Genomic DNA, 14,905 nt, shown 5'->3' on the forward strand with positions numbered 1-14,905 from the left:
CCACAGAGAAACCCTGTCTCGAAAAAAGAAAGAAAAGGGAGAGTGGGACTCTAAAGGTGGATGCCCTAGCTTTATTATTAGCATGTGTGATGTGCAGACCGGGGAGGGTGGCATGGCATAGCACGACGTGTGTGGAGGTCAGGGGACAACTTTATGGAGGGTTCTCTCCAGTTTTACGTTGTTCCGGGGATTGAATCCAAGTTGCCATGCTTTGCCGCAAGTGCCTGTGCCCTGTGAGCTACCGCACAGGCCCTCTGCCCGCAACAATTCTGAGAGCTATTTCTTGTGCTTCAGTGTAAATTTGGTGCTAGGAATGCTGGGTGAAATTTCTGCAGTGCGGGAAGGTGCCAGGGAAGTTTCTGTAGATCTGGTAGGAAAAGGGGGAGGGTGTTTTTGTTGTTTTTATTGTTACTTACTGGTTGGATTTTGTTTGTTTTTTTGTAGCCCTGGCTGTCCTAGAACTAGCTCTGTAGACCAGGCTAGCCTCAAACTCACCGAGATCCACCTGCTTCTGCCTCCTAAGTACTGGGATTAAAAGTGTGCATCACCACGCCCAGCTGGCAGACGTGAATCTTAAAGTAAAGAAAGGTTTGTTACTTCCATCTGAATCAGCACAGTAAGGTCATCTTAATGCTCTGGGCAGGTCAAAGTTTCGAGGTCTGAGAGCCAGAGTCCCCTTTTCCTAACCGGGTCTGATAGCAGTTTGCCACAGTTCAGGACTGCTTCCCTCTGCCCACATGTCCAGACCCACCACCGGATCAAGGGACAAGACACAGGGGAGGCTCTCAGGCCACTGCCTGACTTCTGACAAGAAACAAGCAAAAGAAATCCCAAAGCCTCCGCAGCAAGGCACAGTTAAGCAGAAGCTCTTAGGCCTGAGTTGTAGGGGAGTGGGGCTCTGAAACTCAGTGGGGTAATGGCTGATTTTCCAGCTGAAGAATCAGAGAGGACGAACTCCAGGCCGTCCCTCACAGGGTGGCTACTTTGCTGAGGAGAGAGGTCGGAATGCTGGGGAAGGTTTAAATGCACAGCAAGCAGGTCCTCTCTACTCATGTCTGCCATGCAGGGACGGCAGTCTGGGCTTCCTACTGTCAACCGCACATGGGGCAGGGACTAAAGTGCTGAAAAGTTACTATGATAGCATTATCCCCAGGCAACAGCCTGCTCCCAGACCCCTCCTCAGGGAAAGGTTGTCCTGAGCACAAGGACAAGGAAGGCACAGAGAGGCAAAACCTACACGCTACTATCACTGGAGCATTCATTCAATTCATTAGTTCAACAAACATTTATTAAGCGCCTATGTGTGCCAGGTCCTAGGGACCCAGAGCTGTATGGTGCTTAGGTCCTGCCCTCAAGCAGCTCACAGTCGAGGGGCAGACAGTAAACACACAAGTGACAATGTGCCATGAAGTGTTGAGGAGAAAGTGTGACAAAGTGCTGGAGCACAAAAGGGTGACTGACGAACACTTCCTGGGCAAGGGTCAGGGAGCGCTTCACACACCAGTACGTAAGCTCAGTGCCATGGCAGTGCCTTGCACTTCGGTGCCACATCACCGAAACCTTGAAGGCTGGTCCACAAAGGACCGGTGGACTGGAAGCAAAGCCTCTTTTGCTTCCTCAGAACAACCACAACATCCCTGTCTGCCAGCACCTGCTGTGACTAAGGGAGCTGTTCCCTAATTCCAGGGACCAGTGAAGGAACAGCTACCCAAAGTTGGGCCAACTCCCAGGAGCCTCAACATGGGTTAGGGACAGAGAACGCCACTGCTTGGATCACCCCACACTGGGCCTCTATTCTCAATATTTCTGAGCCAGTCTGAGACTGCATCTTAACACTGTGAAGAGGCCCTTAACTCCTGTCTTCCTTCTCAGGTGCAGCGAGCACCAGCCAACCCTCAGGTGCCAAACACAGCCTTGCTGGCTGCTGGCCCAACAGGCCACAGCAGGAGGCCCTACCCTCACGACATTCACAGCCTCCGCACCAGCTCGATGAGCTGCTGAATGTTTTGGTTTTGGTTGGACAAGCCATTCCTGATGTTTTCTAGCAGGCATCTCTTCAATTCAAAGATGGCCTCACTGTAGCCCAGGCTCACAGTGGCCATCGGGGGTGCTCCATGCCACAGGGCTGGGATGTGCCAGACATGCTGCCTCTCGGCCAGGCCTGCCAGTGTCCGGAAGCTGCTACCCTGCTTCTCCATGTGGGTAGCAGCCCTGCCCAGGTCGCTGGGCGGATCCAGGAGCTGCCTCCTGTCTCTCGGCTTGGGGCTGGGGACAGAGAGGTCATGAAGGTTCTGGTAGACAAACTGATAGTTGGGCATGTGCCCTGTTTTCTCTAGCCTTAGAAAAGCATGAAGAATAGCTGGTGGAATGTCCTTCATTTCAGCTAAACTGACCACAGTGACATTGCTTAGCCCCATTAGCAGCGTGGCCAAGGAAGCCTCCAGTTCGAACCTGTCTCCAGCAGAGGGCAAGGCCCCACTGATCAAACCCCCAGAGTCTATGACCAGGATCTGGTCACAGCCCAAGTCCTGGCTGAAGCCCTCAGCTACAGGGAGGAGCTGCATGAAGGATCCCCGGGGACTGCAACTCCTCCCTGTGGCAAACCGCAAGCCAAACATGGTGTTAAGGAGTGTAGATTTCCCTGTGCCTGGCGCCCCCAGTGCAGAGAGAACCACTAGTCGAGATCTCCTGTCTAGGCGGACATGCAGCTCCTTGAGAAGACCAGTGACCCAGCGAACAGGGATGCTCAGGGTGGCCCCATCGACCAGCTCCAGCGGCAGCCCACCCAGCAGCAGTTCCACAGCCAGGCCTGGGAAGTGGGCAAAGCGCCTCTGGCCGGCAGGCAGCTTCCCTGCCTCCACCAGGCAGCTCTCGGCCTCATAGAACTGCCCCATCTCCCGCAGGAAGTGCTCCACTCCCAAGGGCTCAGGCCAGAAGGGCTCATTCAAGTCTGAGGCCCCACCAAGTTTTGGTCTCAGGGTGAGAAGCGTCTCTGGAGGCTGTCTTGGCCGTGGCGAGCCCAGTCGAGCTAACCCCCACTCCATCCACCTCAGGAAGTACTGCCTCTCGCCCAGGGAGGGGCTGCTTATCCCCAGAATGAACTCCTGTACCCCTGAGGTGGGCTCCTGGCCATTCTGCTGCACGCGGAGCTCCAGGACCCGCCGTCTCAGCTCAGCCCGGTGCTTCTCTGGGGGTTCCGAGACCCACTGGAGCTGGCAGAACTCCCTTTCGACTTGGGCTGCCTTCCTTGCAGGGTCTCCCTGCAGCCTCAGCTCGTCTCTCTTGTAGGCATCCACATCCTTGATCTTCCTGATAATCTTCTCCATCCGCTCCTTCGCCTTCTGACACTCCTCAAAGTCCTCATCAATTCTGAGGCCTAACTTCCGTGCCGCGTGTGCCATGTCCTCCACAGACAGCCTCCTGCAGGGAGAGCGTGCCACACTGCATATAATCGCTCGGATCCGCCTCACAAAGCTCTCGTTGTCGGTGCTGCTGACCTTCACGAGGACATGAGAGTGGTCTATCTTCAACACGGGGATCAGCCTGTTGAGGAAGCGTAGGTTTGTGTTCCGTTTCCCTCGGTAGGGACTCAGAATGAAGTAGTACTTTGTGGTTGACTCCTTCATGGGGTACAGCAGTTTGTACTCCTTCTTACTGATGTTGTCAGTCAGAATAAACACAGCAGAGGAGACTTCTGTCAAGAGCTTGAACTGTAGCCAGTGAGACCCAATGTCACCTCTCAAGTTCAAAAAGGCCATAGGCTCTGGGAAAACATCCAGGTCCTCCTTACCACTGGGGAAAAACCAGGAGATTTCTACCAACCCATCCGCAATCTCTCGAGAATTGGTGCCTAAATTGAGGTCCCGATGCCAGAAGCAGTCCCACTGCCGGCGAGCCGGGCTGAGGATGGCATTGAGCAGCTGGGACTTGGAGTTGCTGCTGACATCCATGCGCACGAAGGCAAAGGTGGGCACCCTGGACAGGACCACGCTATCTTCTCGAAAACTCCCAAGGCCCCGTGGGGGCTGGAAACAGCACGTCCGCACAACGCCCCGCAGGGCCCAGAGAAGAAAAGTGTGGTAGTGGTTTTCTGAATCAGGCAATACAAGAGGGAGTGCGAACTGGCAGAGGGACATCTTGAGTAGGACCTCCTGCTGCAGAAAGGTGTCTGAAGACAGCAGGAGGGCACAGAGAAGGTCCAGGGGGTTCACAGGTGTGTCGGGCATGGGCAGCTCAGAGAAGGAGTAGATGTCATCTGCAGCCATGTCCTCAGCCGGGTCCCAGTAGATCATCTCCTCCTCCATCTGGCTCTCTTTCTCTGCAGGCCAGGCATCTGGAGGCATATCCAGCACCATAGTGGTGTTCCTGGCTTCAGAATTAAGGGCCTGCAGCTTCCTGAGGAAATGCCAGGGAAGGTCCTTGGGAACCTGAGGAGCCCAGTTCTTCATGCTGTCAAAACTGATCTGCAGGGAGTCCTGGAGGGTGAGCTTCTGTGCCTGGTATGTCTCCAGTCCCAACAAGGACAGCATTTCCTGAAGCCTGCTTCTCTCCACTGAAGGGAAAAGAAATAAAAATGTTTAGCCTTCATTTTCAAGTCAGGGCCAAGGTAGAGCTGGAGAAAAGCCTAGCAGGAAGGAGTTGGAGAGGACATTCCTCAGAACAGGATGCAGGCCCAAGGGGCCCAGGATTTGCTGGGTTGACCTAAGACTGGAGTAGAAAGTAAAACCCTCTATCAACTGTGCCATCTAACTAAAACATGTAAGGCACTAACTGCAGGAGGGAAGATGGGCTGGCAAGATGACTCCGTGGTCAGAAGCACATACTGCTCTTCCAGAGTTCATGTCTCAGGACCCTTCTCAGGTAGCTCACCCTACTCGTGACTCCAACTCCAGAGATCCTGCAGCCTCTGCGGGCACCGACATCCACATCCATACACCCAGACTCATAACTAAAACGAATCTACAGCCAGGCATGGTAATTCATGCCTTTAATTCCAGTACCAGGGAAGCAGAGGCAGGTACATCTCCTACAAATTCCAGGCTAGCCTGGTCTTCACAGAGCATTCCAGGCCAGCCATGGTCACACAGAAAGACCCTATCTTAAAGAAAAGAAAAGAAAAGAAAAGAAAAGAAAAGAAAAGAAAAGAAAAGAAAAGAAAAGAAAAGAAAGAGAAAAGAAAAGAGAAAAGAAAAGAGAAAAAAATAAAGAAACAGAAAGAGAGGATAAAGAAGGAGGGAGGGGGGAAGGGAGGGAGGAGGGAGGGAGGGAGGAAGGGAGGGAGGAAAGCCAAGAAACTGAAGAGTTACATTTAAGACTCGAGAGGTCATATTAATGCAGTGACTCTTGGTTTTTCTAGGTGTCTGCAACATTTAACTCTGAGCTCAAACCTAAGTAGCTAGAATGAGCAGACATGTTACTTAGGTGCTGAGCTCCACTTCTCAGTCCTCAGACTACAAGGGTATCTACCCCATGCTCAAGCCCAGTCAGGAATCTGGGGGCATGGTGAAACACGCCTGGAACTCCAGAAGCTCAAACAGTAGGACTGATGCAAATTCAAGACCAGCATGGTATACACAGCAAAAGCCTGCCTCAAGACCTGGAGGAAAAAATGTCACCAGGAAATTCCCATGACAGCACAACCTCTAATCACATTCTGGGTTGTTTAATAAATGCTTTCTTGTTTTTTTTTTGTTTGTTTAATCTTTGTTAATAAACTAGAGACTGTTAAAAGGAAAACAGCAAACCATTGCTCAGCACCCTTTTGCAAACTCAAGACCAGTAATGCCGAGTTCTGGTTTGTGTTATGATTTTGGATTTTTGTGGTGCTGAAGATGGGAGCCTTCTGCACGCCATGCAAATGCTCTACCATGAAGTTACAGCTCCAACTTTATTCACATATCAAGATATATAAACATATATATAGATTTAAATTCTTATTCTTGTTTTATTTTTGTTTTCAAACAGGTTGTTCTATGTAGTCCTAGCTCTCCTGGATCTCACTACATAGCCCTAACTAACCTTAATCTATGCAAACCAGGATGGTCTCACAATTATACATCCACCTGAGCACTGGGATTAGACGTACACAGCACCACACCCAATGAGCATTGATATTCTAAGACAGTCTCATTATGTAACTCACGCTTGCTGTGGGATAAAGCTTTTGTACATTGTAAAGATTTGTCACTAATATTGGTTTAATAAAACACTGATTGGCCAGTAGCCAGGCAGGAAGTATAGGTGGGGAAACCAGACTAAGAGAATTCTGGGAAGAGAAAAGGCAGAGATGCAGTCACCACCCAGACGCAGAGGAAGCAAGATGAGAATGCTTTACTGAGAAAAGGTACTGAGCCACAAGGCTAAACATAGGTAAGAGTTACGGGTTAATTTTTTATTTTTTATTTATTTATTTTTGGTTTTTCAAGACAGGGTTTATCTATAGATTTGGAGCCTGTCCTGGAACTAGCTCTTGTAGACCAGGCTGCTCTCAAACTCATAGAGATCTGCCTGCCTCTGCCTCCCGAGTGCTAGGATCAAAGGTGTGCGCCACCACTTCCTGGTTAGAATTATGGGTAAAGTTGTAAGAGCTAATTAATGGTAAGCCTGAGCTAATAGGTCAAACAGTTTATAATTAATATAGGCCTATGTGTTGTTTCTTTGGGACTCAATGGCTGCAGGACTGGGCAGGACATAAACTCCATCTACACATTCTAGCCTCAAAACTGTTAGGAGTGTATGTGTAAACTATCACTCCCTGTATAATTACTTGGGTTTTGGTGACTGTGAAGGATATTTTGGTTGTCAACTTGATTACATCTGAAATTTAACTAAAATCAAAAAATAGAGGGCACACCTGAAAGAATTTTTGCTTAATTTTAAATGGGAAGATCTACTTCTAATCTGGATCTTTGAGTTGAGGTGGTAAGACACACCTTTAATCCAGATCTCTTGTGGTGGGAAGACCCACCTCCAATCTGTACCAAACCTTCTGCTGGAAGCCTATATAGACACAAAAGGAGGAAGTTATTGCTGTTTGTCTGCTTGTTCTCACCCTACTAGCACGTCCATTTCTTCACTTGCATTAGGATTACTCCTTTGGGATTCTGGCATATACTGAAGACAAACTCGGACATCCAGCCTTATGGATTGACCAACTACTGGTCAATCTTTGGACCTTCTGTTCATAGGCAGCCACTGTTGGACTAGCTGGAACACAGCCTACAAGCCATTCTAATAAATCCCCTTTCTTTATATAAAGCTTCATTCTGTAAGTTCCGTTACTCTATAGACAATAAGACATCTGGTGTGGACTGACGCCTGGCAGACACTGAATGTCACCCTGTATAATGCAAACTTTATAAGTTAATGATCATAAAATTCTAACTGTATCCAGATCTTGGCCTGGCAGCTTACCAATGTTCATACCCAATGTAAGTGGTTCACTTCTTATTTATTTATATATGTATGTATGTATTTATTTATTTATTTATTTATTTATTTATTTTGCAGTACTGAAATGGAACCAACATGCTAGGCAGTATTTCACCATTGAGCTACATTTCTAGCTCTTTTTCTCATTCTTTAACAATGAAGGTGGGGAGGAGGGGATGGTGTCCCAGTCTTGTCTCAAACCTGTGAATAGATTCAATCTTTCTGCATCTACCTTGGGACTACAGGCATATAACACCATAAGTGTCCAATAACATTGGTTTTAGGGCTCAGGCTTCTAAACTTACTTGTACAGGTGAGCTATGGCACATGTCTAGAGGTGAGAGAAAAACCTGTAAGAGTCCTGGGGAGCCAACTCTGGTCATCAGGCTCGGTAGCCAGCTCTTTTACCTTTGAGCCATCTTGCCAGCTCAGGGCTCCGAGTTCTACAGCAATATGGCTGAAGGATCACTTGAGAAGTTACGGGGGGAGGGAGTGGATGCTGTAAATTTGTTTTAAAAACAGAACAACTAGCCTGGTAATATGGTTCAGCAGATAAACCACTTACCTCCAAACCTTTTGACCTGAGTTTGATCCCTGGTATCCACATGGCAGAAGGAGAAAACAGATCCTCAAATTTTAATTTTAAAAAAATCTATTTTTCTTTTATGTATATGTGTATTTTAACTGTGTATTATGTGCATGCAGTACCCAAAGAGGCCAGAAGAGGGCATCAGATCCTTCTGAAACTGGAGTAACAGAGAGCTATTAGCCACCAAGTTGGTGCTATGAACCAAACCCAGGTCCTCTGCAAGAGCAACAAGTAGTGCTCTTAACCACTGAGTCATCTCTCCAGCCCAAAATAAATATAATTATAAAAATAAATAAAAACAGAAAAACTACCAGGAATACTTTGCTTTGGCAGAAAATCTACGTAACTATTACTCAGGTTTCCCTGTTATGCCCAAATGAAGCCAGGCACACACAACAACCATTGTTGCTTAAACAGCATGATCATCAAAGCAACTTGGGAAAATCACAAAAAAATAAAATTATTCTACATATGTACCCATACCCTTAGGAGACCATTCAGCAACTCTGGGCACAAGTTTGCAATATGCAAATGAAGCTATTGCTAGAGTTCCTAAGTTTTGATAACTGAACATTAGAATCACTTCAGGAACTTGCTAAAAATAAGATACATGAGGAAGCCTCTACTCACAAAGACAGTAACTCACGGTGACAGTATTGGAAGGAACAACTGGTTACTCCATAGTAAGTTCCCAGTGGTTTGGTTTTTAGCAACATTACTAATAGTTCATAAAGGGGTGATAGACAAGAAGGGTCTACAGTCAAATACCCAAGTTGATGTGATACAGACAAGCTTAGGAACTAGCCACCTATAGGGTGCTCTCCTCCAGTAGAATGGAAAGCTGGAAAAAAAGGAGAAAATGCAGACCTGTCGGGAAGTCGCTATCCTGAGCCTCGTTTGCACCATCTGTGAGAAAAGCAAAGGGAAATAAAGGGGTTAATCTAATAACTTGAAATTAATGTCAAATAGACTGTCAAAGTAAATTAAGGGAAACAAATCCAAACCCTCTTTTTTAAAAACCAAAGCTGCAATCCCTAGAAATATAGCCACACAAACCATCACGTCCTGGCTGTTTTTCACTTGCACCCACACCCTCACCTTCCCAACCCAGTCTGTCCTCAGTCCCACAGTTTCTACCTCCATAATGGAACCCGCAGTCATCTCCTTCCATTTCTCTCCATTCCAGATCTAGAAAGAAAGGGTACAGACGTTCACTTCATTAGCAGTTAGAGCCTTTCTACCAAGAAGTCTGCAGCAACTCTGCCGACTGTTGGGACTACAGGGAGCATTCCTCAAATACTCAGGAGCAGAAGTATCTCCAGGTTAGACTCTGGAATAAGCCAAGCTTAAACAGAAACAAAGACTGGAAATAAAGCTACAGCTCTAATATGTTTTTTTTTTAAATCAACCTTATGATCTCCCCGTAATTAATAGGTAAACCTTTTTGGTTTTTGTGTTTTTGAGGGTTTCTCTGCATAGTAATAGCTGTTCTGTAGACCAGGCTGGCCTCAAACTCACAGAGATCTACCTGCCTCTGCCTCCAAATTTCTGGGATAAATCTAACATTTTAAACTGTCTCTTTTGATAATTTTTCTGGAAAAAGAGAGAAATAAAGGGGGGTGGCTATTGGAAGCAGGATGATTTGAATAAAAACACAAAAGGACTCAAGAATCAAATCACAATGTCCAGAAATTAAAAACATACTTACTCAAAGTGAAAATAAGAGTCTAGAAAAATAATTTTTCCCAAAGAATTCAAAATGTAGTGTGAAGAGAAAAAATAACTAGAGAAGAAAATAATAGCCAAGTTCAGGGGTTGGAGAGACAGCTCCAAGGTTAAAAGCACTTGATGCTCTTGCAGAGAGGGCCAAGGTTCAGTTCCTACAAGGTGGTTCATAACTGCCTGTGACCCCAGTTCAGGGAAACAATACCCTCCTTTGGCCTTCTATGGGCACTGCACACACATAGTGTACATAAATGCAGGCAAAATAAACATATTTTTTTGGTTTTGGGGGTTTTGGGGGTTTGTTGTTGTTGTTGCTGCTTTGAGACAGGGTCTCTATGTAGCTCTGGATGTCCTGGAACTTGCCATGAGGTGAAGCTGGCCTCAAACTCACAGAGCTCCGTTTGCTTCTGGCTCCGGAGTACGGATTACAGCTGTAGAGTACTATGTAAGACTGATAGTTTTTTAAGAGGCTGGCCTGATGGCACATGTCTGTAATCCTAGGCTGCCCCTCGGGAAAGCAGCAAGTTAAAGAAGTAATTGGATTACACTAAGTTTCAGACCAATATTTGCAATTTAACAATTTAACAAACTATGTTTTAATAAAACAAAAAGGCGAGAAGGGGGTATAACTGTGACTCAGGGGTAAGCCTGACATAGCAGGTCTGAGGAGCACAAGGGCAGAGCATGGCCCAGCCTCTACCACGGAACTCACACCCTGTAAGCCCAGGTGGAGGAACTGAAAGTGGGGCGCTGTGAGCCACAAGCATGATACAGTAACAGAACAGCTAGCAGACCACTGGACAGAATCATGGGAGTGTATTCCAATGAGAAACCCGATCTGCAGAGCTTTGGGAGCACCCGTCTTTTGACGGAATTTGTCAATTCTGTAAACATCTTGTGAAACCATAGCCTTCCTCCTTTCCATAGTGGGACTCATCCCGAAACATCCCAGTAGTGTATAAATCATTCCTTAGACATGACTTTTCCTGTACTGGCAATTGGATAGGGAGGGCCCTGGTGTGAAAGCATTCACTCAACCAAACCTCATTGACTGCACTTCTGACAAGGAAGGGACCTCTGCTCTGGACCACATGGGAACCTCAACGGAACAGGCATTGAGCAGGGGGGATAGCACATCTACCTTTACTGATAGGTCTGGGCGGCCCTAAAATCTCCGACAGCCAACTCAGGAGAGTATAACCTACTGGTCTTTGCTCTACCCTAACAAGCTATTAATATTCTATACTTACTTCCACCTCGATTTCACTGACACAAGATCTTAGTCTAGAAAATTAACTGTTTGTGCCTTTACCCCTAGAAATACTGGAAAAAAAGCTTAGATTGTTAAACCAGCCCCAGAGGAAGGAATTCATTCTCATCTGGGTGGCAGAGGATACAGCACCCCACAGCACCCTGTTGGCCCCCCGGGGGGGGGCAAGCACCATCTACTTTCCTTCTGCAGCTTATGCTGGTTGCCATGGTTACCACAATACTGTGTTCCCTGCCACCACTGAAACAGAAGTGCTCAAAAAGTGCAACAGCACTGCGTCGTTTTTCTCTACAATTATGAATCACAGACTTCTGGCCTAACCAGTTAGTACACAAACCCCCTTTTTCCCATTTTAGGGTTCTGTACTGACTTAATCCTCTCGGTATCTATAGGGGAGGTATCTACAGCCACGCCCCCTCTGAGACGGTAGTAAGACAACTGGTGCCTACTTCATTCATCTTGCTAGCCCTAAGAGATGCATACTTAGCACACTATTATTTACCAGAGAATTGTTAACTATGTTTGTGTGATATATAAACTGGAAATGGTTGGGATTGGGAGGAATATTGAGAAGAAACATTGAAAGGGAACAGCAAGAAACATCAAGGGGAACATTGAAAGGGCACTGGAGAAAGCACTGGAGGGAGCACAGGAAAAATAAACAGAACACATGTGAATTAATTTATTTATCCTCAGGCCTTTTTAGTCAGTTTTCACCTGCTATAGCTTTCTTTCTAAATCCTGAGAAGTTTAGGGGGGCTGCCCCCCCCAACATAAGCCTCGACAGTGGAGTATTAAAGCATTCTCACTGAAACAAAGTGATCCTTCTCTCTCTCCCGATTATTACAGTACCTAACACATGCTTGCTAATTTTCCATCAAGACATAGGCTATTTGTTACCAAGCAGTACTTTTGAAATTGCCATCTTATCTGTAAAATGCAATAACAGCCTATAAATGCCTAGCAACAGACACTAGAATATTATGTTCTTCATGACAGTAAATAAACATCTACCATGTGACACCTCAAGGTTGTTAATGCTAGTTAGAATAAAGCTCATAGGTGGTCCCACACCATACACAACAAATTAACTTAAAATGGATAAACAATATAACTGTAAGAATTAAAAATCATGAAACTCAAAGCCAGGTGGTGGTGGCACTAGCCTTTAATCCCAGCACTCAGAAGCAGAGGCAGGTGGATCACTGAGTTCAAGGCCAGTCTGGTAGACAGAGCAAATTCTGGGATATTAGAACTACACAGAGAAACCCTGTCTTGAACACTACCCCACCCCTGGAAATCATGAAACTCTTAGAAGACATGTGAGTAAATCTTTGTAACCTTGGATTTCATGCTGGATTCTTAGATGTGATACTAAAGAGGCAGTTGACAAAAGCAAAAGATAAGTAAAAGCATTGTGCGTCAAAGAAAAATATCGAGAAAGTGAAAACAGACAGGCATTGTGGCTACACCTTTAGTTCCAGTACTCAGAAGCAAAAGCAGACAGATCTCTGTGAGTCTGAGGCCAGTCTGGTCTACAAAGTAAGTTCCAAACCAGTCAGAGCTAATTAGTGAGAACCTGTCTTTAAAAAAAAAAAAAAAAAGAAAGCCTGGTGTTGGTGGTGCACACCTTTAATCCCAGCACTCGGAAGGCAAAGGCAGACAAATCTCTGTGAGTTCAAGGCTAGCCTGGTATACAGAGTGAGTTCCAGGATGGCCAGAGCTACACAGAGAAACTCTGTCTTGAAAAAAGTAAAAGCAGAGCTGGGAATGTACTCAACGGCACAGTACTATATATTTTGAGGCCCTGGGTTTGAATCCTAGCAGCAAAAACAACAACAACAACAAAACACACAACACACAGACATACACACAGTGGGAGGTAAACACAATGGGACAAAATATTTACATATTATGTACCTGTGTCTCCAGTAAAGGTCTAGTACTTGCACAACTTATAGCTTTATAAGAAAAGAAACAATAACGCCAATGAAGTATGCAGAGACTTGAACATCTTAAGATGAAATCTCTTCTACAGAGAGAAACAAAGCCTTGAGTTTGTTTGCGAGGTCCAGAGTAACCCAGCCCAGGAAGAGTGCAGACTCCAGAATCCCAACAGACAGAAGAAACCCAGCTATTTCAGAATGGTCCAGTCTGGTTTACCTGCGATTGCCACGGATGTTTGGCTGTCTGAAGCTTTTACTTCTGGGGTCACTTCTCCCAGATCTGAATGCCTGAAAATTTTTCAGAAGAAAATTATCAATAAAATAATACACTACCACTTTCACCTAATCAAATCTGCTGCATATAAATACCTTTTGGGGAGCTTTTAAGAACTCTAACTCATGCCGGGCGGTGGTGGCACACGCCTTTAATCCCAGCACTCGGGAGGCAGAGGCAGGCGGATATCTGTGAGTTCGAGACCAGCCTGGTCTACAAGAGCTAGTTCCAGGACAGGCTCCAAAGCCACAGAGAGACCCTGTCTCAAAAAACCAAAAAAAAAAAAAAAAACCTCTAACTCAGGCTGTTGAAATGACTCAGTGGTGAAGAACACACACTACTCTTCTGCAGGACCTGAATTTAGTTCCCAGCACCCACACATACACATATAAGAATAAAATCTTTTAAAACTATAAATTCTGGGTCCATCGCAGATCCACGAAATAAGACCCTCTGGGAGGTGGTCCTGGGTATCTCTGCTTTTTAAGTATTCTCTATGACTCCAACGTACTGTCTAACGGAGACACACTAGCCTGCAAATACCACCAGAGCTTCTGGCCACTCAGAAAGACTCAAAAACATACATACCCTTTGACCAGTAATTCCACTTCTATCCTAAGGGAAAAATAAAGACTTGGTTACAAAGATGTTCATGTGAGCTCCCCATTCTATAGCAAAAGCTATCAAAGCCCAGCGACAGAATCACAGTCCTGTTCTGCAATCAGCACACAGAGGCTATGGGCTTCTTTTTGTGAGTAGAGCAACTTTAGGCGAACTATTATGGAAGAACACTGAAGGCATGCTGGTTAGTAGGGAATGAGTTACAGGACTATATAATATAAAGATGATGAAATTATGGACGTTTAGAGAGAGATCTAGAAATGTTCACCCCAAATGTCTATAGTGTAGAGCTGTGTGGTAGCACACCTGGAACCCGGCACTCAGGTGCCGAGGAGGAGTATCTCAGTTTCAAGGCCAGCCTGGTTAACACAGCAAGACCCTGTCTCAAACAAACAAACAAACAAACAAACAGTGTAGGCAGGAAAGGGTGATCATTTCTGTTTGTTTTCATTTTGTGCATGTGTGTGGCTGAGGTACAAATCCAGGGCCACCCACATGTTAAATGCTCCACCACTAATCTATAACCCCCAACCCAATGCTACAGAAGCTGAGGTAGGACAATTGCAAGTTCCAAGCCTAAACAAGGCTACAAAGATGGACCCTGTATTCAAAAAATCATTTTAGGTGTGTCATAGAAACAGCAAAAATGAGCCAGAGACGGTTAGGCAGGCAAAAAGGCTTGCTGACAAACCTGACACCCGAGTTCCACCCTAATAACCCACGAAAGCAGCTAGATGCAGCAGCACCCCTAGACCCCAGAATTCCTCTGGCAAGAGATGAGACTGAAGGCAGAGATGGGAGAACAGGCCAGCCAGTCTATGGTAACCAAAAGGACAGCAACAGCAGAGGAGAGACCCCCATCTCAAAAGCAAGATGGAAGAAGAAAGCAGACTCCTGAAAAGCTGTACTCTGACTTCCACATGTGCACATGAGAGTGCCTTACATACATATACACACCATACATAGCACACATGAGAGTGCCTTATATACATACACACACATACATAACACACATGAGAGTGCCTTACATACATATACACACATACATA

The 14,905-nt window shown here is 46.0% G+C and overlaps 1 protein-coding gene across 4 annotated transcripts in view; it reads right to left on the reverse strand.

Moving 5' to 3' along the window:
- Positions 1-1,270: 1,270 nt before the first annotated feature.
- The window catches only part of LOC101989618 (up-regulator of cell proliferation), a 31,220-nt gene continuing 17,585 nt past the window's right edge, over positions 1,271-14,905 (reverse strand). For 3 of the 4 annotated variants that reach the window (XM_005366172.2, XM_026788711.1, XM_026788712.1), the window contains exons 2-6: positions 13,824-13,850; positions 13,179-13,249; positions 9,158-9,208; positions 8,888-8,926; positions 1,271-4,552 (exon numbers count right to left, since the gene is read on the reverse strand). In XM_005366172.2, coding sequence (XP_005366229.1) covers positions 1,968-4,552; positions 8,888-8,926; positions 9,158-9,208; positions 13,179-13,249; positions 13,824-13,850 — 2,773 coding nt within the window. In that variant the 3' untranslated portion in view covers positions 1,271-1,967. The remainder of the gene's footprint in view (positions 4,553-8,887; positions 8,927-9,157; positions 9,209-13,178; positions 13,250-13,823; positions 13,851-14,905) is intronic. The other variant, XM_013353390.2, reaches the window with a different exon arrangement.

Source organism: Microtus ochrogaster, unplaced genomic scaffold, assembly GCF_000317375.1.
Source record: "Microtus ochrogaster isolate Prairie Vole_2 unplaced genomic scaffold, MicOch1.0 UNK6, whole genome shotgun sequence".
Taxonomy (NCBI): domain Eukaryota; kingdom Metazoa; phylum Chordata; class Mammalia; order Rodentia; family Cricetidae; genus Microtus; species Microtus ochrogaster.